The sequence below is a fragment of the Coregonus clupeaformis genome, unplaced genomic scaffold (genome assembly GCF_020615455.1).
Source record: "Coregonus clupeaformis isolate EN_2021a unplaced genomic scaffold, ASM2061545v1 scaf0345, whole genome shotgun sequence".
Taxonomy (NCBI): Eukaryota; Metazoa; Chordata; class Actinopteri; order Salmoniformes; family Salmonidae; genus Coregonus; species Coregonus clupeaformis.
Window position 1 is genome coordinate 276205 of NW_025533800.1, and position 26074 is coordinate 302278.

General features: G+C 44.2%; 1 protein-coding gene across 2 annotated transcripts in view; it reads right to left on the reverse strand.

The window, feature by feature from the left end:
• The window catches only part of LOC121572356 (son of sevenless homolog 1-like), an 80598-nt gene that overhangs the window by 27561 nt on the left and 26963 nt on the right, over positions 1-26074 (reverse strand). For both annotated transcript variants that reach the window (XM_045214959.1, XM_045214958.1), the window contains exons 2-10: positions 25774-25899; positions 23491-23622; positions 19619-19783; positions 18731-18940; positions 18233-18376; positions 17548-17658; positions 11502-11600; positions 7268-7395; positions 3552-4213 (exon numbers count right to left, since the gene is read on the reverse strand). In XM_045214959.1, the coding sequence (XP_045070894.1) occupies positions 3552-4213; positions 7268-7395; positions 11502-11600; positions 17548-17658; positions 18233-18376; positions 18731-18940; positions 19619-19783; positions 23491-23622; positions 25774-25899 (1777 nt within the window). The remainder of the gene's footprint in view (positions 1-3551; positions 4214-7267; positions 7396-11501; positions 11601-17547; positions 17659-18232; positions 18377-18730; positions 18941-19618; positions 19784-23490; positions 23623-25773; positions 25900-26074) is intronic.

The following is a 26074-nucleotide window of genomic DNA, read 5'->3' on the forward strand; positions in this document are numbered from 1 at the left end:
AAAATAGCCCTTACACAGCCTGGAGGTGTGTTGGGTCATTGTCCTGTTGAAAAACAAATGATAGTCCCACTAAGCCCAAAACAGATGGGATGGCGTATCGCTGCAGAATGCTGTGGTAGCCATGCTGGTTAAGAGTGCCTTGAATTCTAAATAAATCACAGACAGTGTCACCAGCAAAGCACCCCCACACCATAACACCTCCTCCTCCATGCTTTACGGTGGGAAATACACATGCAGAGATCATCCACACCGCATCTCACAAAGACACGGCAGTTGGAACCAAAAATCTCCAATTTGGACTCCGGACCAAAGGACACATTTCCACCGGTCTAATGTCCATTGCTCGTGCTTCCTGGCCCAAGCATGTATCTTCTTCTTATTGGTGTCCTTTAGTAGTGGTTTCTTTGCAGCAATTCGACCATGAAGGCCTGATTCACACAGTCCCCTCTGAACAGTTGATGTTGAGATGTGTCTGTTACTTGAACTCTGTGAAGCATTTATTTGGGCTGCGATTTCTGAGGCTGGTAACTCTAATGAACTTATCCTCTGCAGCAGAGGTAACTCTGGGTCTTCCATTCCTGTAGCGGTCCTCATGAGAGCCAGTTTCATCATAGCGCTTGATGATTTTTGCGACTGCACTTGAAGAAACGTTCAAAGTTCTTGAAATGTTCCATATTGATGGACCTTCATGTCTTAAAGTAATGATGGACTGTCGTTTCTCTTTGCTTATTTGAGCTGTTCTTGCCATAATATGGACTTGGTCTTTTACCAAATAGGGCTATCTTCTGTATACCCCCCCCCTACCTTGTCACAACACAACGGATTGGCTCAAACGCATTAAGAAGGAAAGAAATTCCACAAATTAACTTTTAAGAAGGCACACCTGTTAATTGAAATGCATTCCAGGTGACTACCTCATTGATTTGTTTAACACTTTTTTGGTTACTACATTACATTTTAGTCATTTAGCAGACGCTCTTATCCAGAGCGACTTACAGGAGCAATTAGGGTTAAGTGCCTTGCTCAAGGGGACAGACAGAATTTCCACCTAGTCGGCTCGGGGATTTGAACCAGCGACCTTTCGGTTACTGGCACAACGCTCTTAACCACTAAGCTACCTGCCGCCCTTACTACATAATTCCATATGTGTTATTTCATAGTTTTGATGTCTTCACTATTATTCTACAATGTAAAAAATAGTAAAAATAAAGAAAAACCCTTGAATGAATAGGTGTGTCCAAACTTTTGACTGGTAGTGTATATATATATATATATATTTTTCAAAATCAAAATACTACTCATATTACAGAGCAAGTGGTAAAACCTCATATGACATAAATTTTTGCTTTGTAGCACCTACAGATAAAGCATTATGGAGTCTTAAAGGAGGCCTGGGAAAGGCCAAAATGTCATAAATATGCCAACTTTTAGATACAAATATATGTCAACAATCCTTCCTCCAAAGGACTATTTGATGGATTACATTTCGTAAACATCCCGAAAATCATGGCATTTTTTTGTTTGGCTATTGTGAGGAGTCACTAAAGGAGTTCAGGTGTCGCTGAAGTGTGCAAAGTGATTAGCTCAACAACATTGTAATGGCTAGCTCACCAACACACCACAATGGGCTGTGTTTAAAGGGGAAATTCAGTATTTTATAACTTGATGCTAGATGGTTCCTAACCATGAAAGTACTCTATGGGCCTGGAGGAACTGTGATCCATGGTTTGGTTTTCTTTAAACAGCTACACACAAGGTGAGGATACTGAACTTCCCCTTTAAACACTAAACAGAAGGGCAAATGACAAGCAGGAAAGATCTGCTACTACCGGTCACTTACTAAATGGCGACGTGAAGATGAATAGGCTTCGTCCTCTTGTTTTTTGTTCTTTATCAGTTCTCGTTGTGTTATCAGGGGCTAAACTGACACTGAAACAAAGCAGGTCATCACATCCCGCGTTCTGACGTCAAGTGTGGCCAAATATTTACGAGCCATGTAAAAACAGCTATAAATGGACTTGGGGATGACGAAAGTGGGGGAAGAAATACGCCTTCCACTATCTTGTCTTTTATGTTTAGCATAAACTTTGTTTGCGCCAAGCTCAAGGTTTTGAGTGTAGAACAAATAGGTGACAACAGGAACAGGCACTCCAAGCACTGGGCAAGTGTATTTTGCATAACCACAAATAATGGAGGTGTACAATGCTGGGAACACACGAGTAAGAGACCAGGCCCTAATAGTCAGGATAAAATTAACAAGATACAGAAAATATCTAGGTTTCTAGGAATTCACTTTCACCTGTCCAGTTCTCTCACATCAAGGACATGAAATGTGGAGAGGGAGCCATTTGAGATGCGACCCATGTCTACTTCCTGTTCCTCGTAGCCCTTTACACTCGTACCCGTATACAGGTTTAGAATTGCATATTTGGGCACTGATAAGCGCCTAAATTGGAACGCAGTGGCTGTCCAAAAACGTGCAGTGTCAATCTTTATGATCACTGTGTTTAATGTACAGTCACAAGAAGACATGGCGTCATACCCTGGGTTGTTCTGCACAGAATGACTCTTTTCTATGCACACCAAAATTACGATCGGTTTCTCTGGGAATTGCCCTGTGAAAGCCTAACACTGTAAGATAGTATTTTATAACTTAGCTAGTCATGTTGGCAATAGAACAAGCTTTCATGATGCCCAACTGACTCCGATTGTGATTTAAAATGTGCCGTTTATGGATTGCGTAAACAACAGTAATTGTGTGATGGCGGCGATGCAGGTCTGTGTTACAAACAAAACAACTACAAGTGTGCTTGCTCTAGTTCCTCAACGGCTCAGCTAGGAGAACACAAAAAAAGCACCTTATAGTTGAAGACTCATAAAAGTGCATTGAAATTACTGAGGAACACTGCACAGTTTGGAGAGGTGTGTGGCCACCTGGAGACACCAGTTAGTCCTCTCACTCAAACCATTTTTTTGTCTTATGTTGCATCCACCCCACATTTTTCAGAAATATTGTTATCGTGTTACTGAATGTATACAGAGTATTTTCAGATTGCGGCGAAAAGTACAGTAAATGTAAAACGCACATAAAATCAACAGTGTAATGTTTGGATTCAGTCTTGTGTCAGGAGAACTGTCGTGTCTTCAACTTTGGTCTAATAATGTTCCCATAATCTCCAAACTGTTCCCTTTCAATTGCTACCATGCTTATGCATTTCATATTTATTCTGTAAAAAATATTTAAATTTAGCCCTATCCATACAGGCCAATTCCCACGAGTGTGAAGGGTTAAACCTGTTGTTGAACACCAAATGTACTCCTATCGACTACTTTTTCACAGGACTCTCCTCCTCTAACCCCAAAACCCTGCCCCTGTTCTACGATGGGAAAGGATCTGCAAGATGTTCTCTTCCAGGATTGAGCAACTCCTGTTATTCCATACATACGAGGGAGGTATTTGTATAACCTACTGTACGGAAAAGGCATGCATTTCAACAGGTCATAACAGGTCAACATAGGAAACCCTTTCTGTGTCATGTGCTTTTTCTCACCTGCATACATGTGGAAGGTGAGCCTTTCGATGAGCTTGAGCACCGTACCCGCCTTGATGATGGGGATGCCCGACTTGGACTGCACGTTCTCCTCGAACACCACGTTCTCCTCCGAGTCGGGTGTGGCGAACCGGTAAAGCTCCGCCCCGGGCAGCCTCATTTGCTCCTCCTTCTCCTCCTGTAGCATGGCCGAGTCCAGCATGCGCTCCAGCGTTGAGCGGTACTGCAGCGAGATGAGCGCCGCCATCCAGCCGTTCTTGTCCTCGGCCGACTTGGCGGCGAACACCACGCTGTTGCCGTCCTTGAGGATGATCTCAAAGGCGTGACGGTACTCGCCCTCCTTGTCGTCCTTGTCGTTGATCTGCACCTTGCGCATGAAGAACTTCTCCTTGAGGCGGTACTCGGCAGTGGACGAGGCGCCGGGCAAGCGCGGCTGGCCGTGGTTGGACTTGCAGCAGATCATCAGGCCATCGAAGAGGAAGATGTGCCGTTCGTGCTTGGCGCCCACGCGCGTCAGTGTCCCCTCCATGAGGAATTCGTTGCAGCACTGGCCGATGTCCTTGCCCTCCCAGCCATCAATGTTCTTCTGGATCTCGTTCATCTTCTTGATGGCCAGGTGCTTGCCCTTCATCTGCTGGCTGTAGAAGCGGCAGGCCGACTCGCTGGTGCCGCCGAAGAGTTTGAGGAGAGAGAGAAAGAGAAAGAGAAAGGTGAAAAAGAGAGATAATAGGAAAGAAAGTTGAATGTAAGAAAGAATGTGAGAGAAAAAAGGGAGGAAGGTGGAAGGAGAGAGGAAGGGAAATGTGGGTCTGATGGTCACAGCACATTGACAACGGAAAACGAGTCAACAAAGCCAGCAAGACTGAGATTGAGTGGAGGGTCAGTGTGGGTGGCGGAGTTTCTAAAGCAGCGGTATAACTAAACCTGGTCCAGGAGGGGGTTCCTACAAATAACATCTCATTAGCAAAACACTGGTGGGTGCAACTGAAGCGACGTGACTGGCATCCCAACCCATAACTCTAATCCTGACCCTAACCTTAAAGGAAAATTAGGGCTATTGGTGTGGTTAAAGGAAAACTCCAGCCAAAAACTATCTTTTGGTATTTGTTTAATTAGTCCATTGTTGATAAAGTCACAAAATGTTGATTGCTGACATGCAAAACATTTAGGGACTATATCAACAATGGACTAATGAAATAAATACAAAAATATAGTTTTTGGTGGAGTTTTCCTTTAACCACACCAATAGCCCTAAACTTAACCTAACCAGAACCAATTAGGTTATTCAACATCGGTTTGCTGGTCAGTCATGTCCCTTCAGTTTCCACCCAACACTGGTGGACCAGCAGGCCAATTGACTAGACTTCCTCACCATTCCAGCAGTTGAACAAAACGGTAGTCTACCGAGGAAGGGCCCACACCCATGGTTAACAGGGTGCCTCGGCGGACCAACTGAGAAAGTGCATAAGAACAGAATGAGTCTAAAAGAATAAAGAGCATCTGATTATATTTCTTTGAGTCCGTGACTATTTAAATATTGCTCTGGTTCATCATACCATTAATATGGTCTATGGTCTGACTATCCTATTCAAAATGAGTATCTCTCATTCCAGTTCTTTTAGGACCACAATGTAGCCTAGTCTTTGTTTTAATCAATCTCTTTATTCTCATTATACCAAATGTCTATTTTCAGTCTCTATTCATTATTAAGGAGCATGCCTCCTGCTGTAATCGCTAGGTCATGTGAGGAGTAAGTCTAAAACTCTTTCAGCAATTCAATACAAAAAGACTGGTTTGAGTGAAAACCAGCACATATGGTGGTCTTGCAAAACCAGAATGACAAAACTTAAGTAAACAGAAGACCAGAAAGCTCTGCGGCCCACCAGAACCAAAATCTCACCTCTACTGCTCATAACAATAAGCTGAGCAATAATTCCAATGACCACTTCTAAAACCACCTACTTAGAATAATCAAACAGCATTGAGCCACGGGGGCTTGATTTCGGATGTCCGAATTGTCTTTTATTGGGGGGTGGGGGGGGTTAAAGATTTGTTGGGGTTCTACAATCGATTGAGTGAGAGGGGATAGAAAAAAAGATCAACAAGGATTTAACACCAGCTAGTACAGTGCGTCTGAACTACTAGTAAACAATCGGGGGGGGAAGGAGCTTACTTTGTTTTTCGCGGACGCACGATGACTTGCATCAGCACTCCCGAGAGGCGGGGGAGGCAGTCGAAACCAACTTGTGCGCGCCTGTCTTCATACCAGCACCTCAAAGTACAGGACGACTGTCAACTGGCCGAATTAGCTTCGCTGAGAGACAAGGGGCACCTCTGAAGGGCAAGGGATAGACTACACTCAAACCTCGACCCAAAAACTACAATTCCCATTTCCCAGTCCCATTAAGTGTGAAACTCTAAAAACTATATACAGAAAGAAACAGTCAAAACTTTGCCTACTCTGAAGTCTGAACAAAGAGGTTATATTTGAAGTGCATTTACATTAATCTTTAAACTAGCAGTCTTACGATTAAATGAATCAAGAATTTAATTAAAGCAAAAATATATAACGAGCATCATTATCAAACCATAATTTATCCCAGGCAGCGATGGACCTTGCCAGAGCATTAGCGACTGAGAGCTTATTATGTTTTTCCTAATGAACAGCAAGCTTGCGAAAGAGCAAGCATAATTCAAATGGCTGTGACAATAGAACTCTTGGATTGTTCTTTGTTCTGGCTCTCGAAATACAAAGACCCCTAGAGACAGGAAAGGTGTAGCAAAACAGGCCAAAGTCAACCCTTGCCGGGTACCCCAACTTAGTGCGTCCTCTCGGACCGTCCATTTTAACCTCCTGTTTGTGTCACCATCCCCACGTTCCCGCCAAAGTATGGGGTGTAAAGACATACCGTAAGATAAGCCATCCTCTCCCCATGAAAAAACAAACAAAAAACAAAACAAAAAAGAACAGCAACAAAGGGGTAAAAAAAAAAAATTGTTTATACCCTACGTCCTCATACTCGACGCTCTTCGCCTCCACACAAGTAAAGAACGAGCGACAACCGAATGTAACCAAAACAACACCCTGTTTTCTTCACCAATACAAAAGGAGGGATGGAGAGAAAAATGGTCTGCAAGGTTGGGATGCAAAAGTCCACTGTTGAAAGCAAGGGGATTCGTTTTCCCCCCTTTCAAACTCCCTCACCTTTTTTTTTTCTTTCTCAAAGCCGGGAACAATAATATCAGAACAGGACGGCCCAATTCCTGACACAACTTCCCTCCGACAACACAGTGGTGAGCCCCCCTCCAACCCTCTCCCTCCCCCCACGAGTCTATTTTAGGTCCAGAGGGAAACTCAGAACTGAGCTTAGGGTGGGGGGTGTGCATAGGATGGGAGGGGTACACCATGAGGCAGTAGTATGAATTGCTGTGTGTGTGTGTGTGTGTGTGTGTGTGTATTGTGATGTGTGTATTGTGCTGTGCAAGTGTTAACGCCTCTGAGCATATATAGTGCACATTTGAGACATATCCACCTTTTGGTACACATGTGCTTGTCTAGTCTGTGCCATTATGTGTGTCTGAGTTATATTTTTCTTGTGGATTTCTATTATTGCATCAGTCAGTGTGTGTGTGAGTTAGCTTTGTATCTTCTTTGGTCAAGAGAACCAGGTGTGGATTGGCCAGGAGGGGTTGTAAGTTGGCGCTCCCCTTCCTACCTCAGCCTCCTCTTGGCCATGTTCTTGGAGCAGATCCTCTCCATGCTACTCTGCAGATTGAGCAGCGCCGTGATGGCCTGCTTCAGACACTCCTTGTCCTCCTCGTCCTCGCTCTTCTCCTCCAGTTGCTGTGGAAAGGAGGGGGAGAAGAGGGGATAGTGGCGGGGGAAGAGTGGGTAAGAGGGAGGAAGATAATAAAATGTTGGGTCAGGTGGTTTCGCTGGTAGGGGGAGTCTTGTGAAGGATCATGATGCGGTATAAGGCCAAACTCATGAGCGAGATTAGGGCTGAGGAAAGAATAAGTTCTTCAACTCTCCCTCTCCATCATTCTCTCATTCCCAACCCCCTCAACTCCAGTGTTTCCCCTTAATTCTTACTTTCTTTAGCGATGACCAAGGAACAAAATGGCTACCAACATTCAACTGACACCACATGACCCTTTGTGAAATACCACGCAATGGTCACCCTCCTTCTTTATATATACAGTGCATTCGGAAAGTATTCAGACCCCTTGATTTTTTTGTTACTTTACAGCCTTATTCTATAATTGATGAAATTATAAATTTTTCCCTCATCAATCTACCCACAATACCCCATAATGACAAAGTGAAAACAGGTTTTTAGAAATTTTAGCAAATGTATAAAGAAAACAACTGAAATAAGTATTCAGACCCGAAATTGAGCTCAGGTACATCCTGTTTCCATTGATCATCCTTGAGATGTTTCTACAACTTGATTGGAGTCCACCTGTGGTAAATTCAATTGATTGGACATGATTTGGAAAGGCACACACCAGTCTATATAAGGTCCCACAGTTGACAGTGCATGTCAGAGCAAAAACCAAGCCATGAAGTCGAAGGAATTGTCCGTAGAGCTCCGAGACAGGATTGTGTTGAGGCACAGATCTGGGGAAGGGTACCAAAAAATTACTGCAGCATTGAAGGTCCCCAAGAACAAAGTGGCCTCCATCATTCTTAAATGGAAGAAGTTTGGAACCACCAAGACTCTTCCTAGAGCTGGCCACCCGACCAAACTGAGCAATCGTGGGAGAAGGGCCTTGGACAGGGAGGTGACCGAGAACCCGATGGTCACTCTGACAGAGCTCAAGAGTTCCTCTGTGGAGATGGGAGGACCTTCCAGAAGGACAACCATCTCTGCAGCACTCCACCAATCAGGCCTTTATGGTAGAGTGGCCAGACGGAATCCACTCCTCAGTAAAAGGCACGACAGCCCGCTTGGAGTTTGCCAAAAGGCACCTAAAGGACTCTGACCAATGAGAAACAAGATTCTCTGGTCTGATGAAACCAAGATTGAACTCTTTGGCCTGAATGCCAAGCGTCACATCTGGCGGAAACCTGGCACCGTCCCTAAACTGAAGCATGGTGGCAGCATCATGTTGTGGGGATGTTTTTCAGCGTGAGGGACTGGGAGTCAGGATCGAGAGAAAGATGAACAGAGCAAAGTACAGAGAGATCCTTGATGAAAACCTGCTCCAGAGCACTCAGGACCTCAGACTGCGGTGAAGGTTCACCTTTCAACAGGACAATGACTCTAAGCACACAGCCAAGACAACGCAGAAGTGGCTTCGGGACAAGTCTCAATGTCCTTGAGTGGCCTGGCCAGAGCCCGGACTTGAACCTGATCGAACGTCTCTGGAGAGACCTCAAAATAGCTGTGCAGCAACGCTCCCCATCCAACCTGACAGAGCTTAAGAGGATCTGCAAAGAAGAATGGGAGAAACTCCCCAAATACAGGTGTGCCAAGCTTGTAGCGTCATACCCAAGAAGACTCAAGACTGTAATTGCTGCCAAAGGTGCTTCAACAAAGTACTGAGTAAAGGATCTGAATACTTATGTAAATGTGATTTTTCATTTTTTTTGTTGATATTTTAGATATTCAGTGTGTAGATTGATGAGGAAAAAAACGATTTAATCAATTGTAGGATAAGGCTGTAACGTAACAAAATGTGGAAAAAGTCAAGGGGTCTGAATACTTTCCGAATGCACTGTATAAGCCATATATACACGTACATGGCTCTGGTAGCCAAATGTGTTTTGGTGAGCGGACCTAAAAATAGCCGTCAAGGAGAAAACATTGAATATTCAATTACTTTTTTCTCTATCTATCCTTAAACCATGTTATTTTCTTTGCAGTTTTTATTCAAGAGTCTCTAAACCAATAAAAGTTGCTAGCATGCTGTTGTTAAAATACAGAAAGCCCTACCTTTTGCATCTGTAGCGACAGTGTCTATATTATGGTTTGATTTAGTCTTGTGTCCCTGTACAAATGCATGACATGTAAGGGATAAATCAATGAGGGGCTATGCGTTCTATGGAAAATAATGAACGACGTGGAAGGAGTGTTCTACGATGTGCTAGCGGAGTTTAACTAACCTTCCACGGAGTTGCATTATTTTCCAGAGCCAAGAGTGGATTATCCCTTTTATACCATGGCTATAATTTAACACATTTGCCTCTAGAAATGTGTTCATTTGCAGGTAGAAATGTATTCAACATCCACTGAAGTAGCTAGCAAGTTTATTAGTTGCCTTGGTAACCAAACAAGCAGACTTGCTAGTTAGCTAACCAAACCATCAGTCCTAGCTTGCTATTATGAAAATCGAATTCAACAATGCCAAATGTTTTCAATTCGACTTTTGCTTTCAAAAGCAGCTCAAACATAGAACATGTAATAATTAACTATAGCCTTTGAATTCTACCGTGCTGATAGGGAAATAATGCACACTCTAGAATGCCCTTCAAGCCAATCAGAAACAAGTATTTAACAATGCCATGGTACACGTCTATATAATGTATTTGCACAGCGATAGAAGATACTAATTATCTCCCCGAAAACCAGGAGAATCATGTTTTTACATCTTGGAATGGCTTGAGACACCATAAGTTTGCCCCCTTGTGAGAAAATAGAGAAACTATGCACCTCCAGGAGTGGATGGAGAAACCAAGGTCGTGTTCATTGGAGCATGCAACGTAAAATGTTTTAAAAGCATTTTGCACACACAAAAAAAAAAAAAGTCCCTCGTTTGTCTGTTGTCTTCCGTTTGGTGCCTAATGAACATAACCCATGTGTTTGCATCCTATGGCTGTCCCTTTGGCTATGCCATCTGAGGACAAGGCAGAAAGAGACTCCTTGTCTCCACACCCGCTTTCCCTTTACCCTGGACTCGCAGTAAGTAAGCTGGGGGTAGAAAAAAATGATGAGGCATTTCAGCGATTTAGCCCTCTGCAGAGCAGCCGCCACCTCCATGGCTTGCTGGAAAGAGGCTCAGGGGAGAATAAGGACTGTGGGGGCCAAATCTAGGCCTAAGGGTGAACAAGGAGCCCGACACTAAGGCTCTCTAGGAGGGGGCACATGGTTCGGGTCCTTGTTACTTTTAGCAGAGATTCCACACTAGTACAGATCATGTGGTCCAGCGGTAACACTTTCTGCTCTAAACACATGCAAGACTACCCACCAGAGGCCAATCGCCGCATCCTCCCTTCTTACTATCTGTCCCTCCCACCTATTCTCCCTCCTCTGATTTCAAACCTGTCTGAATAAGTTAAAGAATACGAGAAGGAGAGTGGAACCTCACTCTCCTAATGGGCAATCTGCAATTGATACATCCATTTATTTTACTTTTAAATTAATTATATATACACCCATTAATTCTTGAAAAACATAACCAAAAAATGCCTCATGAGCTTAGTTCAACTGTCGTACCCCATCAGATCCCAAAATATAAGCTTTTTTTACTCCATTGTTTGTAAACAAACACTATATAGCCTCAAAACATGGTTAAAACTATAATTGTTATATCATGGATGGTCAGTCCTTGAATCCATAGATCGGTCTATGAATTTGAGAGTGGTAACATTTCTCCTGCTCCGTCCCTTAGCTTGGACTCCTTTGTTGTTGTTTTGAACTGCAGATAAAAAAACAACAAAAAAAACATTGAGATTCCACATCCACTGTGTGCTGGTGGATCATCGTCGGGGAGAAACCAGCCCCCCTGCACCCATCCAAGGCTTTCTGATCCATATTACAGTACCTTTCGTAATACTTATACAACATATTTACACACTTTATTATGGATCAGACTTACAGTCCAGCATGCATACATTTTACGTATGGGTGGACCTGGGAATCGAACCCACAATCCTGGCAATGCAAGTGCCATGCTCTACCAATTGAGCTACAGAGGACCACATTATGAATGCTCATACATGCTTACCTTTAAGATCTCAAAATAGTGGAGACAATGATAGACAGGTGTCAGGAGCAACCGGGGCAGGACGTACTGGACTGCTTCCTTAAAGCCTTCGCATATAGACTGGAGGGTCAGAGACAGAGAGAGATGTGGGTTAACTTGGACAGGTAATACAGTGTCAAACCTAATCAAGGTATATAGTGGCTTGCGAAAGTATTCACCCCCCTTGGCATTTTTCCTATTTTGCTGCCTTACAACCTGGAATTAAAATGGGTTTCTGGGGGTTTGTATCATTTGATTTACACAACATGCCTACCACTTTGAAAATGCAAAATATTTTTTTGGGTGAAACAAACAAGAAATAAGACAAAAAAACAGAAAACTTTCATAACTATTCACCCCCCCAAAGTCAATACTTTGTAGAGCCACCTTTTGTAGCAATTACAGCTGCAAGTCTCTTGGGGTATGTCTCTATAAGCTTGGCACATCTAGCCACTGGGATTTTTGCCCATTCTTCAAGGCAAAACTGCTCCAGCTCCTTCAAGTTGGATGGGTTCCGCTGGTGTACAGCAATCTTTAAGTCATACCACAGATTCTCAATTGGATTGAGGTCTGGGCTTTGACTATTCCAAGACATTTAAATGTTTCCCCTTAAACCACTCAAGTGTTGCTTTAGCAGTATGTTTAGGGTCATTGTCCTGCTGGAAGGTGAACCTCCGTCCCAGGCTCAAATCTCTGGAAGACTGAAACAGGTTTCCCTCAAGAATTTCCCTGTATTTAGCGCCATCCATCATTCCTTCAATTCTGACCAGTTTCCCAGTCCCTGCCGATGAAAAACATCCCCACAGCTTGATGCTGCCACCACCATGCTTCACTGTGGGGATGGTGTTCTCGGGGTGATGAGAGGTGTTGGGTTTGCGCCAGACATAGCGTTTTCCTTGATGGCCAAAAAGCTTAATTTTAGTCTCATCTGACCAGAGTACCTTCTTCCATATGTTTGGGGAGTCTCCCACATGCCTTTTGGCGAACACCAAACGTGTTTGCTTATTTTTTTTCATTAAGTAATGGCTTTTTTCTGGCCACTCTTCCGTAAAGCCCAGCTCTGTGGAGTGTACGGCTTAAAGTGGTCCTATGGACAGATACTCCAATCTCCGCTGTGGAGCTTTACAGCTCCTTCAGGGTTATCTTTGGTCTCTTTGCTGCCTCTCTGATTAATGCCCTCCTTGCCTGGTCCGTGAGTTTTGGTGGGCTGCAGGTTTGTTGTGGTGCCATTCTCTTTCAATTTTTTAATAATGGATTTAAAATGGTGCTCCGTGGTATGTTCAAAGTTTCAGATATTTTTTTATAACCCAACCCTGATCTGTACTTCTCCACAACTCTGTCCCTGATCTGTTTGGAGAGCTCCATGGTGCCGCTTGCTTGGTGGTGACCCTTGCTTAGTGGTGTTGCAAACTCTGTGGCCTTTCAGAACAGGTGTATATATACTGAGATCATGTGACAGATCATATGACACTTAGATTGCACACAGCTGGACTTTATTTAGCTAATTAATGGACTTCTGAAAGTAATTGGTTGCACCAGATCTTATTTAGGGGCTTCACAGCAAAGGGGGTGAATATATATGCACACACCACCTTTCTGTTATTTTTCTCATTTCACTTCACCAATGTGGACTATTTTGTTTTTGTCCATTACATGAAATCCAAATAAAAATCCATTTAAATTACAGGTTGTAATGCAACAAAATAGGAAAAACGCCCAAGGGGGATGAATACTTTTGCAAGGCACTGTATAGACCAGTGATAAGCAAACAGTGGTCTGGGGGGGAAATTCTTATACAAAGTTCTTACGGCAAATCCTCTCCAGAAAGGGCCGATAACATTTCTAGTATCTCAGATTGTTCTGGCAATTCTCACAGGAACTTCATTGGGAGGAATGTTTAACATGCTTTTTACATTTTAATCACTGTTTTTTATTTGTTTATCATGATTAAATTGGACGTTTTATCCCCTTTTTAGACTGTGATGTCACGAGAGGCTGTGTCCTGGAGGGACGTTACATCCCCCTGAGGTGGCTGCAAACCCAGACAGCTATGGCTCCATCTGCTGGTATGGTCGGGAACTCCACCCCTCTATGGCCAATCTTCCCACGCAGCTGAAACAAATGAGGAGCTGATGAGCTGAAGGTTTGGGAAGGGAAGAGACACACTGAGAGGGTGTGTGGGGGGTGAAGAGACACAGTCTCCAACCTGGGCTCTCTGGAGGACAAGAGTGCTGCACGTCCACTTCCATGAGGAATATAAGGATTTGGAGATACTTACCTTTGGGAAATACTCACCTTTGGATATATGCACCGGTGGAAATACGTGAGAGACATTTGGAAGGACTTTTTGCTGGGTTGGCCACTAGCTGCAACGTGGACTACAGTAAGGCTGGGGAAAAGTTATCTGAGCGAGTGAGAATTATGATTTTGGATGTGGAAGAGACATCCCTGAACTGTTAACCCTTAAAGAGCCACAAGAGAACAGAATTTTGTTATATTTTCGTTAATTTCCCAAGACCTATAATAAAATCCTTGTTTTGTTTGAACCTTGTCTCCTTGCACTACTTGAGCAATCCCGCTGAAAGCTGTGTAGCCTCTCGTGACGTCACAGATGGTGGAGAATACGGGCACGCTCAAGCGTTAATAGTGCATGTCAGAGGAGGATACCGAAGGTTTGATCACCCAGTTTTCCAAGTTGGCCGTAGGCTCCCCGCCCGACTGAAATGGAGGACATATTGAAAGCCCTTGTTGCTGGCCAGCAAGCCCAGATGCAAGCAAACGTGGCTCTCTTGGAGGAGCAAAAGAAAGCCAACCTTCTGAAGGCAGAGGAATTGCAGTTGCAGAGACAGATGGTTGTCCAAAATACCCGCCCAATAAAGGCAAGTGACTTTATATCTAAGATGGGAGCTACCGATGACATTGAGGCATACCTGCATGCATTTGAGGCCACGGCCACTAGGGAAGCCTGGCCCAAGCAACAGTGGGTTGGTCTGTTAGCCCCCTTCCTAACCGGGGAATCGCTGAATGCTGTCCGGGACCTGGGCCCTGACCAGGTTACTGACTATGATGCCCTGAAGTCTGAGATCCTCAGCAGATATGGACTCACAAAGTTTGGTATGGCCCAGCGCTTTCACAGCTGGACCTTCCAACCAGACCAACCTCCTCGGGCGCAGATGCATGAACTTGTCCGAATCGCAAGGAAATGGCTGGATCCGCAGAGGAATACAGCAGCGGCGGTGGTGGAGGCCGTTGTGGTGGATCGTTACCTACGCGCCCTGCCTTATGAGGCAAAACGGTTCATCAGTCAACAGGCCTTGACCACGGCTGATCTGACCGTGGAAGCTGTGGAAAAGTACCAGGCCACAGCGGAGATGCTGAATGCTTCCCGGAAAGACCCCAGGAGTGCGGCCCCACCACAAATGGGAAGAACCCGTCCAAAGGACCCCAAGGTCTCGAACCCAGCCACGTCAGGACTCATCCCGGCTCCAGGGGGGAGCCAGAAACCAGGCGGGTCCAAGAAGAGTACACCAGGAGGGGGAAACTCGACAGTGTTACCGGTGTGGGGAGATGGGACATATCTCCTGGCAGTGTGGGAAACCAGCCGATGAACCTATGCCCACTGCGGAGTCCTCCAGCGCAGCACCCACATACCGTTTTGCCTCGCTCTTGGGAGTCGTAGATGGCGGCCCAGATCGACCCCCCACCTGCCCGGTAACTGTGAATCACCATGATGTGGAGGCCTTACTGGATTCTGGTAGCCGGGCCACCCTGGTGCGTAAGGATTTGGTGGGCCCAACGTGTCTGACCCCGGGAAAGTCCTCCCAGTTTCCTGTGTCCATGGGGACACCAGAGAATACCCCATTACTGAACTTACAATGACCAGCACACGGGGAACCATACACACGACGGCGGGGGTGGTTGATTCCCTCCCCGTCCCTGTCCTAATTGGACGAGACTGCCCAGCCTTTTACCCACTCTGGAGAGAGTCTCAGGAGAGGATAACCCGAGTACCTCGGAAACGGAGAGGCAAGACTCATCCTGGGAAGGCTCCGGTGCAATCCTCCGAGTTACTCACTCCCGCCCGGGCTCTGATAGGGATGGCAGGTGCCCAGACCGACACAGAGACGGAGCTACAGAATCTGGACAAAGAACTGTCTGGTCTGAAGGGGACCGCTGAGAGGTATCGTTTGTTAAAGCAACAGTTAGACATGAAGACAGAAGAGTTAGATATCCTCCAGGCTAAACTCCAACAGAGCTCCTTCCCTAAGCAACAGGAGGAGCTGGAGAGGCTGCGCAGGACCATCGAGGAGTGTGAGGAGACCCTGCGCAGTAGTAAGGAGGTCCAGAAGAAGGCAGAGGAGAAGTACAAGGTGTTGGAGAACAAGATGAAGAATGCGGAGGCAGAGAGAGAGAAGGAACTGAAAGCTGCTCAACAGAAGCTAAACTCTGCTAAAACCAAGGCTGATGCGTTCAGTAAGAAACTCAAGGAGAGACAACAGGAGGCTGAGTCCCTGGTCCTAGAGTTGGAGGAGTTGAAGAGAGAGCAGTCTGGCAAGCACCACGGCAATGCGGACGCCCTCTCCCGGCGTGATGCCTTCTTCGCTGCCTTTACCCCGACGAGGGACGTCGGTCCCGAGGAGGGGATGTGTGATGTCACGAGAGGCTGTGTCCTGGAGGGACGTTACATCCCCCTGAGGTGGCTGCAAACCCAGACAGCTATGGCTCCATCTGCTGGTATGGTCGGGAACTCCCACCCCTCTATGGCCAATCTTCCCACGCAGCTGAAACAAATGAGGAGCTGATGAGCTGAAGGTTTGGGAAGGGAAGAGACACAGTCTCCAAGCTGGGCTCTCTGGAGGACAAGAGTGCTGCACGTCCACTTCCATGAGGAATATAAGGATTTGGAGATACTTACCTTTGGGAAATACTCACCTTTGGATATATGCACCTGTGGAAATACGTGAGAGACATTTGGAAGGACTTTTTGCTGGGTTGGCCACTAGCTGCAACGTGGACTACAGTAAGGCTGGGGAAAAGTTATCTGAGCGAGTGAGAATTATGATTTTGGATGTGGAAGAGACATCCCTGAACTGTTAACCCTTAAAGAGCCACAAGAGAACAGAATTTTGTTATATTTTCGTTAATTTCCCAAGACCTATAATAAAATCCTTGTTTTGTTTGAACCTTGTCTCCTTGCACTACTTGAGCAATCCCGCTGAAAGCTGTGTAGCCTCTCGTGACGTCACAAGACCTATACATGCCTCCTGTAAGACCTTATGATCCATGAACCGTACATGATGCCAACATCTTGATGCAATTATACTCATTATAGTGTGCTCTAAAACATGGAGTATGTCTAGATTCTGAAATACAATTGTTCACATTAATTCTAATGAATACATTGTGGAGCACAATGACACAAATATGTTGTCTGTATCATGTATGGTTCACAAATCAAAAAGTTCTACACAAGGCATGTATAGGTCTAAAAGGGCTTAAAATGGCCACTTTCATCTTGATTTTCGTAACAGAAATTGCGATACAAATGTAAAAAGCATGAGAGAATGACAAGTGCATTCCAGGTGACTACCTCATGAAGCTGGTTGAGAGAATGCCAAGTGTGTGCAAAGCTGTCATCAAGGCAAAGGGTGGCTATTTGAAGAATCTCAAATCTCAAATATATTTTGATTTGTTTAACACTTTCTTGGTTACTACATGATTCCATATGTGTTATTTCATAGTTTATGTCGTCTTCACTATTATTCTACAACGTAGAAAATAGTAAAAATAAAAACTTTTGAATGAGTAGGTGTTCTAAAAAATTTGACCGGTAGTGTAAATAGCACGTGATTAATAATATTTGTAGTACACGATTAATTACATTCCATCAGAGCAACCCCTAACTTTCTTAAAACATCATTTGAATACATCAGTTGTTTACAATGTTTCCTATGACAACAACAACATAAACAATGGCGTAATCAAGCCTGACTTTGTTATGATAAGGCTGGCGGGTGTGGCCTCTGACCTGGAGGTAAAAGGCAGCTCCCGGTTTAGACAGCTGGCTGAGGAAGTGATCGTGGAAGCCAGTCCGCAGGATGTCTTGAGCATACGTCTCGTAGGGGTCGAAGGCCAGCTCCTGGAAATAAAAAGAAAGATGTATCAAATGTCATGTTTTATAACAGTCATGCTGCTGACACTGGCCACAGCCATAGGGTGTAAGTGGGGTCTGTGAATGACAAGTAACCTAAGCCCAGGACGCTCGGCGCACTAACACAGCCTTCTGGTGAACAGGAGCCGTGCATTTTCAGACACAGGTGTAAGTGTAACAGAAGTGGTTCAGTGAACCACACTTGTGTAATGAGCAACCTTGCCTGGTACCTGAAGACTCATGTTAGCTCCCCAAGCTAATGCCTAGGCTTTAGCTCAGTCTTTTGGTGCCCAGGAGCAATTTCTATGCAGAAACAGCACACACACACCCACCCACACAATATATATGCACGTAAACACACATATCCCCACAAACACACACTTTCTTGCAGACAAAGCAATTTCTTAACACAGACAGCTTCACACACACATGCATAACAATCCCCCCCCAACCACACACCTACCATAGCCAGGTCTTTGAAGCAGCTGCCCACCACAAACAAGCTGGGCTCCCATAAACACCACATACACACCGACACTCCCACCCCTCCACAAACACACACCTCGGCCAGGTCTTCAAAGCAGCTGCCCACCAGCGGGTGCGGGCTCCCCTCGTCTGTCATCTCCACCGTGTCTTCAATGAGGCCCAGCAGCTTGAGGGTGACCTCGTGGATGTCCACGATGCGACTGAAGATGTTCTCCACGTCCTGCAGGGGAGAGAGAGAGAGAGAGAGAGAGAGAGAGAGAGAGAGAGAGAGAGAGAGAGAGAGAGAGAGAGAGAGAGAGAGAGAGAGAGAGAGAGAGAGAGAGAGAGAGAGAGAGAGAGAGAGAGAGAGAGAGAGAGAGACGGGTGGGAAGAGGGTGATAGAGAGATAGGTGGAAGAGGGAGATGGGGAGCAGTGTAATGCAGGAAGGTGGCAGAAGAGAAGTGAGAGAGTGGTGGTTGAGGGGAGAAAAGGAGTGGAAAAATACCAAAGTAGAGTCAAACAAAGCCATGATGGAAGACCATCGCTGCACACGTGTGTGCAGGTGTGTGAAAGTCTACCTCCATCACTACTCACATGGTGGGAGAAGAGCATGGCGTTGGAGGCGAAGGGCTCGCGGAACACCTTGATGATGAGGTTAAGGTCGCGCAGGTACTGTCGGACCTCGGCCATGAAGGTCTTGACCAGGTCGTAGTAGGTCTGCTCCTCGCTGGTGGATGGCTCCTCGTCCATCAGGGGGAAACCGCTGATGTCCTCCTCGTCCTGGTGGAACATGTCCATCAGAACCTGGAAATGGGGAAAAGAAGTGGCCAGGCATATTCTTACCAATTACTAAAAAAAGAGTGTTATAGACCTTTTTTATTAGGTTTAATAGTCACACAGAGAGGGACAACAGCATAGAGACCGGGTTGGAGTCAATTCCATTTTAGTTCAGTCAATTCAGGGAGTCAACTGAAATTCCGATTCCAATTTTCTTCAGTCATTTTCTGTAAAGAAAATGTGGAATTGGAATTTCAGTTTACTTCCTGTATTGAAATGGATCCTGAGAGACCCAAGCGTAGAAACACACACAGGCGTACAAAGGCATGCACACATTCTCGCTCATTCAGCTGGCATTCTTCATCAGCTTATGTTCAGAAATGACCCTATGGACTCCAGCTTTAGTGGTATATAGGCCAGTCAGTGTGGTTGCTGGGCCTTCTCACCATCACACACCACCAGCCATACTACGACAAACAACAACAATAGCATTTACAAGCCAATCCAATTTCATATTCAAAGCAACATAAAAAAGGGGCAATCTGGGATTGGTACGGTCATTGAATCTACAAGAATAACACTTATATAACTAGAAATAGTTTTTTGCCACATATGGCCAGTGATGTCCTGCTGGGAGATCTCATAGTATCGGATGTTGAAGACCCACAATACATTGTGACGCACAACATAGGGCGTTACTCTCACCTTATCGGCACACATGGCCACGGTGATGTCCTGCTGGGAGATCTCGTAGTGGCGGATGTTCCTCACGTAGTTTCCTGCCAGCTTCAGGATGTCTGCTGAGATGTACTCCAACACCGCCACGATGTACACCGACACCTGGTGGTCAATCTTGTACCCTAGTACCTCCTGAACAAGGGAGAGGAATTATGGGAAAATGAGTCCACAACGTACATGTACACCTACTGTACTGGTGGTCGATCTTGTACCCTAGTGCCTCCTGAACAAGGACCCAGGAAGAGAGGAATCATCGGGAAATGAATCATGGGTAAAAGCAGGGTCAGTGTGGTTTGACTACTGTACAGTCTGACCACTGTACTTTCGAACTAATGTAAACGGTGTAGGCCTAAATAAATAGTACACAGTATGCAGAATGTGCAGGGTAAGAATGCCTTTATAAGTTTTAGTTACAGGTACACATCATTGAACAGCAATTGGGCACAATAGGTACTTTAAGACTAATTAAGTAATGTGAGATGGTTATGCAAGGTAATTCGCTTTGAATGATGTCAATCAAGTAATTATGTTTTTGCTCCACATCAATGTATATGTGTATTTCTAAAAGAAAGAGCACTTGGAGCTCAGAGCAAAAAAGGTCTAAAGGATATAAGTGGAATATTCTTATCAAGTACCCAAAAAGAGACCAGTTTTTAAAAAGGTTGGTCCCTTATAAAGCATCTATATGGTTAGGTGTTAGTTAGCATTCTGAAATGTAAAGCCTATCATTCCTTATTTAAAGGGGCAATAGGTAAAAGAATACAGAAAGGTAAAAGTGCATTCATTTTAGCCTGAGCGCAAACCCTCACACTGGCTTTCTACAATTCTCCACAGCTTTTTACCAAAATGTTGTTATTGTTTATGACCAATTCCACAAAACAGTTAAACGTCTCCCTCTATTGGTCAGTATAGGTACTGTGAGAAAAGTGGCCAATACCTTTCCTCGGGCTGTGTTCAGTAGGCACCGAAACAGAAAACATTTTTGGACAAAGTAAACACAAAATGTCTATTTTGTTTATTGAATCGCTTTAAATGCAGTTCAATAAATTATTTTGTCTGCTTCATAATATTTTCACTTTCTGAAGTGTAGAGAACAGATCTCAGTAACTGGGCCGTGTTCAGGTGGATGTAACGTTACAACACTTTCAGATATACTGTGTAGAACAGACAGAATGAAGGAATAAATGAATATATGACAGACAGTCCTATTTGCAACATTTAGGACTTTTTACAGTGCCTTCAGAAAGTATTCACACCCCTTGACTTTTTCCACATTTTGTTGAATTTTGATTTTGTGTCACTGATCTATCCACAATACCCCATAATGTCAAAGTGGAATTATGTTTTTAGAAATGTTTACAAATTAATAGAACATTTAAAGCTGAAATGTCTTGAGTCAATAAGTATTTAACCCTTTTGTTATGGCAAGCCTAAATAAGTTCAAGAGTAAGAATGTGCTTAACAAGTCACATAATAAGTTGCATTGACTCACTGTGTGCAATAATAGTATTTAACATGATTTTTAAATGAGTACCCCATCTCTGTACCCCACACATAAAATTAGTAAGGTCCCCCAGTCGAGTACTGAATTTCAAGCAGATTCAACCAAAGAACAGCAAGGTTTTCCAATGTTTCGCAAAGAAGGGCACCTATTGGCAGATGGGTAAAAAAACAGACATTGAATATCCCTTTGAGCATGGTGCAGTTTCTTGTAGTTGGCCACCAGGTTTGCACACATATCAGGAGAGATTTTGTCCCACTCCTCTTTGCAGATCTTCTCCAAGTCGTTAAGGTTTCGAGCCTGACGTTTGGCAACTCGAACCTTCAGCTCCCTCCACAGGTTTTCTATGGGATTAAGGTCTGGAGACTGGCTAGGCCACTCCAGGACCTTAATGTGCATATTCTTGAGCCACTCCTTTGTTGCCTTGGCCGTGTGTTTTGGGTCATTGTCATGCTGGAATACCCATCCACGACCCATTTTCAATGCCATGGCTGAGGGAAGGAGGTTCTCACCCAAGATTTGACGGTACATGGCCCCGTCCATCGTCCCTTTGATGCGGTGAAGTTGTCCTGTCCCCTTAGCAGAAAAACACCCCCAAAGCATAATGTTTCCACCTCCATGTTTGACGGTGAAGATGGTGTTCTTGGGGTCATAGGCAGCATTCCTCCTCCTCCAAACACGGCGAGTTGAGTTGATGCCAAACAGCTCCATTTTGGTCTCATCTGACTACAACACTTTCACCCAGTTCTCCTCTGAATCATTCAGATGTTCATTGGCAAGGTTCAGACAGGCATGTATATGTGCTTTCTTGAGCAGGGGGACCTTGCGGGCGCTGCAGGATTTCAGTCCTTCACGGCGTAGCGTGTTACCAATTGTTTTCTTGGTGACTATAGTCCCAGCTGCCTTGAGATCATTGACAAGATCCTCCAGTGTAGTTCTGGGCTGATTCCTCACCGTTCTCATGATCATTGCAACTCCACGAGGTGAGATCTTGCATGGAGCCCCAGGTCGAGGGAGATTGACAGTTCTTTTGTGTTTCTTCCATTTGCAAATAATTGCACCAACTGTTGTCACCTTCTCACCAAGCTGCTTGGCGATGGTCTTGTAGCCCATTCCAACCTTGTGTAGGTCTACAATCTTGTCCCTGACATCCTTCGAGAGCTCCTTGGTCTTGGCCATGATGGAGAGTTTGGAATCTGATTGATTGATTGCTTCTGTGGACAGGTGTCTTTTATACAGGTAACAAACTGAGATTAGGAGCACTCCCTTTAAGAGTGTGCTCCTAATTTCAGCTCGTTACCTGTATAAAACACACCTGAGAGCCAGAAATCTTTCTGATTGAGAGGGGGTCAAATACTTATTTCCCTCATTAAAATGCAAATCAATTTATAACATTTTTGACATGCGATTTTCTGGATTTCTTTTTTGTTATTCTGTCTCTCACTGTTCAAATAAACCTACCATTAAAATTATAGACTGATCATTTCTTTGTCAGTGGGCAAATGTACAAAATCAGCAGGGGATCCAATACTTTTTTCCCCTCGCTGTATCTAATCAAGATATTATTATTTTTTACTTTGACAAGAGTATTTTGTGTAGGTCCTTGACAACAAATGACAAATCCATTTTAATCCCACTTGTAACACAATTTTTTTGGGAAAAAGACAAAGGGTGTGAATACTTTCTGAAGGCACTGTACATCACTGAATACACCCTGCTGTTTCCTCAAAATGGCTCACAGCCTGACTAATGTACTGGGTGCTGAAGACCTAGGCTACATGCTGACCTTACAGTTCACTTCACTATGATTGGTCTAGCCACCAGGGTTATGTTCAGTAGGCACAAAAGTTTTGAAACAGCAATGTACTACCTGAAAGCAGGGTCCAACGTTAACTTTTTATTTGTAAATGCATTAGGGTCATGCAGGGCCCTAAGTTAAGTTCTCTCTCAAACAGTGTAATATAATTTAGCAATGTAGACATTTAATTATTTTTGCTAGTATGTTCACTATTGAAGTTTTACTTTTGTAAACCACTTTTCCTAAAATAAATAAGCGATAGATTGATGAGCACTCCTCTTTACTCTGGACAGCTCATGTGTGCCGTGTGAAGGCATCAACTCAACTCATGTACTGCTCGAGTGCGCAGGAAGTTGTGACTCGCGAGGAGCGTGGTTGAATGAACGGCCAATCATTTTGCTCAAATACAAATACCATTACTTTTCCGTGTGTAGTCTTCAATGGTTTTCGATGGCAGACTGCAACACAGCAGGTAAACTGGAACGACAAAATGCGCTGAGAAGATACTGACCCATTCGGACGTTTGGGATTGTGGGTTACCTTGAGCAGCGGGTGGATCTTATCCACGGGCAGGGCCAAAGGATTCCTCCTCTTCCTCTTTTCGATGGCCGCCTGGGCGTCGGCGATAGCCCACTTATCGATAGGGTGAGGGAAACTCTTCTGCACTCGCTCCTGAGGGGAGGAAAGGAGGGAAGGATTGAGGGAGATCGAGAGTCCTTTAATAGTGCACTACTTTTAACCAGAGCCCTATGGGCCCCTGTCAAAAGTAGTGGACTAAATAGGGAATAGGGTGCCATTTGAGATGCAGCCTCACTTATCTCTTATTTACTTAAATTACACATTTCCTGGTACTATATTGATGCTGCATCCATAGGCAAAGCAAACATGCCTCCTTCTCCTTCAAACTGCCCTATGACACTTCACAACACTTGACATAAGCATTTCCATGCATTCACCATTGTTTTATTGTCACAGACGTTTCACATGGGACTTTTCCCTTAAAAAGGGACATCTAACAGGTTATGTCAATGGGAGGGCGGGTGTACGAATGCTTTCGGCTGTACATGTCAAGTGTCATGTCACACTTCCGCTGCAGGCACTACCAAGATGTCCCTTGACGTATGAGTTAGGCTAAGAGTTACTGTAACCCTTCAAAAACGGTGAGAACTACAAAATACATCCACAGTTAACGCATGACACCTTCATAAGCACTACATAAACATTCATAAGTGCTTATGTCAACAACTTCAGGTTGACATAGGCTTTCTGAGGCCTAGGCATTTACAAATGTTTGTGTTGTATATTAGAGGGTATCAAACATTACAATATACACAAGCACAAATTAGTGTGGTCAGTTACCAACCCAGGCAGGTCAAGGGTTAAAAAGGATGCGCAGGTCCAGGGTTAAAGTTCATACAGACAGGGTCACAGGGAGAGGTCAGAGAGCACATAACTAAGGGAGGAGTAAACATGGTAAAAAGAGACCACATATCCGTGGTTCGACTTTACCATGCCCCATGGCTAGGGCCATGGACACTAAAAAGCACCTGCGGATTTCATGTGATCCGTCTGCTTGCAAAAATGAGTCAAGGTGGACAAAACAAAAACAAAAGCAAGAGGTGAAAACAGGTTGGCCTTCTAAAACATGGACTGAACAAAGCAAGATTTCAGATGTTTTCTGCATTAGCTCATGTCAGTTATCATTACAGAAAAAGCAAAAAGCAACACAGTAGTAGTAGCCATTAGTGTGATGATGTGCAAGAAAACATTATCCTGTTCAATGACATAAAACCAAAACAGGAACTAAAAAGTTAATCATATGCAAAATATATATGAGACTGTTGTGAGTTCTGTTGAAATTACTGTCAAAGCAATGAGTCAAAATACATGTCTGCAAATAGCTGAACTTTTCTACCGGTCACTATATCTCAGTGCAACACAAACCGTCGAAAGAACATCACGATCTGAGCTTAAAAGATCTGATCATAAAACACTGATCATTTCCCCTTTTTGGGTGGGCATATAAATCAACAACCTCTTTTACTGCCACCCCTGACTTCACCAGCTGTCAATAAAAAGTGTGTCTGCTACAGAATCAAATGTAGCTGAACGCTATGATATGCTGTGACTGTGGGAAATTAAAAGAGGCAATCCGCAGTAGAAACCATGACAAAGCGGACTCCCCGCCCCTGCTTTGGGATGGGGCTGGAGAAATGTAACCATTCTCAAATTCATAGACAGAGCTATGGATGCAAGGACTGGCCATCAATGATATCAAAATTATAGTTTGTTTACAAATGTTGGAGTAAAACAAGCTTATGTTTTGGGTTCTGATTGGGTATGACAGTTGAACTAAGCTCATAAGGCATTTATAAGTTATATTCTTCAATAATAAATGGGTACAAATCATTAATTTATAAGTCCATCAATGGATGTACACTGAACAAAAACATAAAACGCAACATGCAACAATATCAAAGATTCTACTGAGTTACAGTTCTTATAAGGAAATCAGCTAATTTAAATAAATTAATTAGGCCCTAATCTATAGATTTCACATGACTGGGAATACAGATGTGCATCTGTTGGTCAAAGATGCCTTAAACAAAACGTTGGGGCGTAGATCAGAAAACCAGTCAGTATCTGGTGTGACAAAACACTGAGCACACATTCCCCTTTTCTCTACGTATTGGACCTTTTTGTCCAAAGCTCCTGTTATTGTTTTGGAAGTGTGTAAAACCCCCTCTGTTTACACTCTGTAAAAATGGGAGTCGACAAGGTTTTAGGTCCAGACACTGTTGCGTTATTGACGGCGATCCTCACCTCCACGTCCTGCACGCTGCGTGGCTGTGCCTGGCAGAGCATGCTGAGCAGAAGGAGGATCAGCTCCTCGATGTACTGCAGGGCCTCCTCCTGGGACGACAGCTTGGGGTGCACCTGGCTCAGCACCTGCACAGAGACAGAGATGTGTATTAGTTCAGTATGAGTTGATAAAAAAAAATAGACTGTTAAAAAAGGTTGGATCGGTAGAATATGTGGTAAACATGTATTAGTTCAGTATAGGTTATGTTGATTATCTTTTTTTTATTTTTATCAACTGTTAAAAAGCTTGGGGTGCATATGG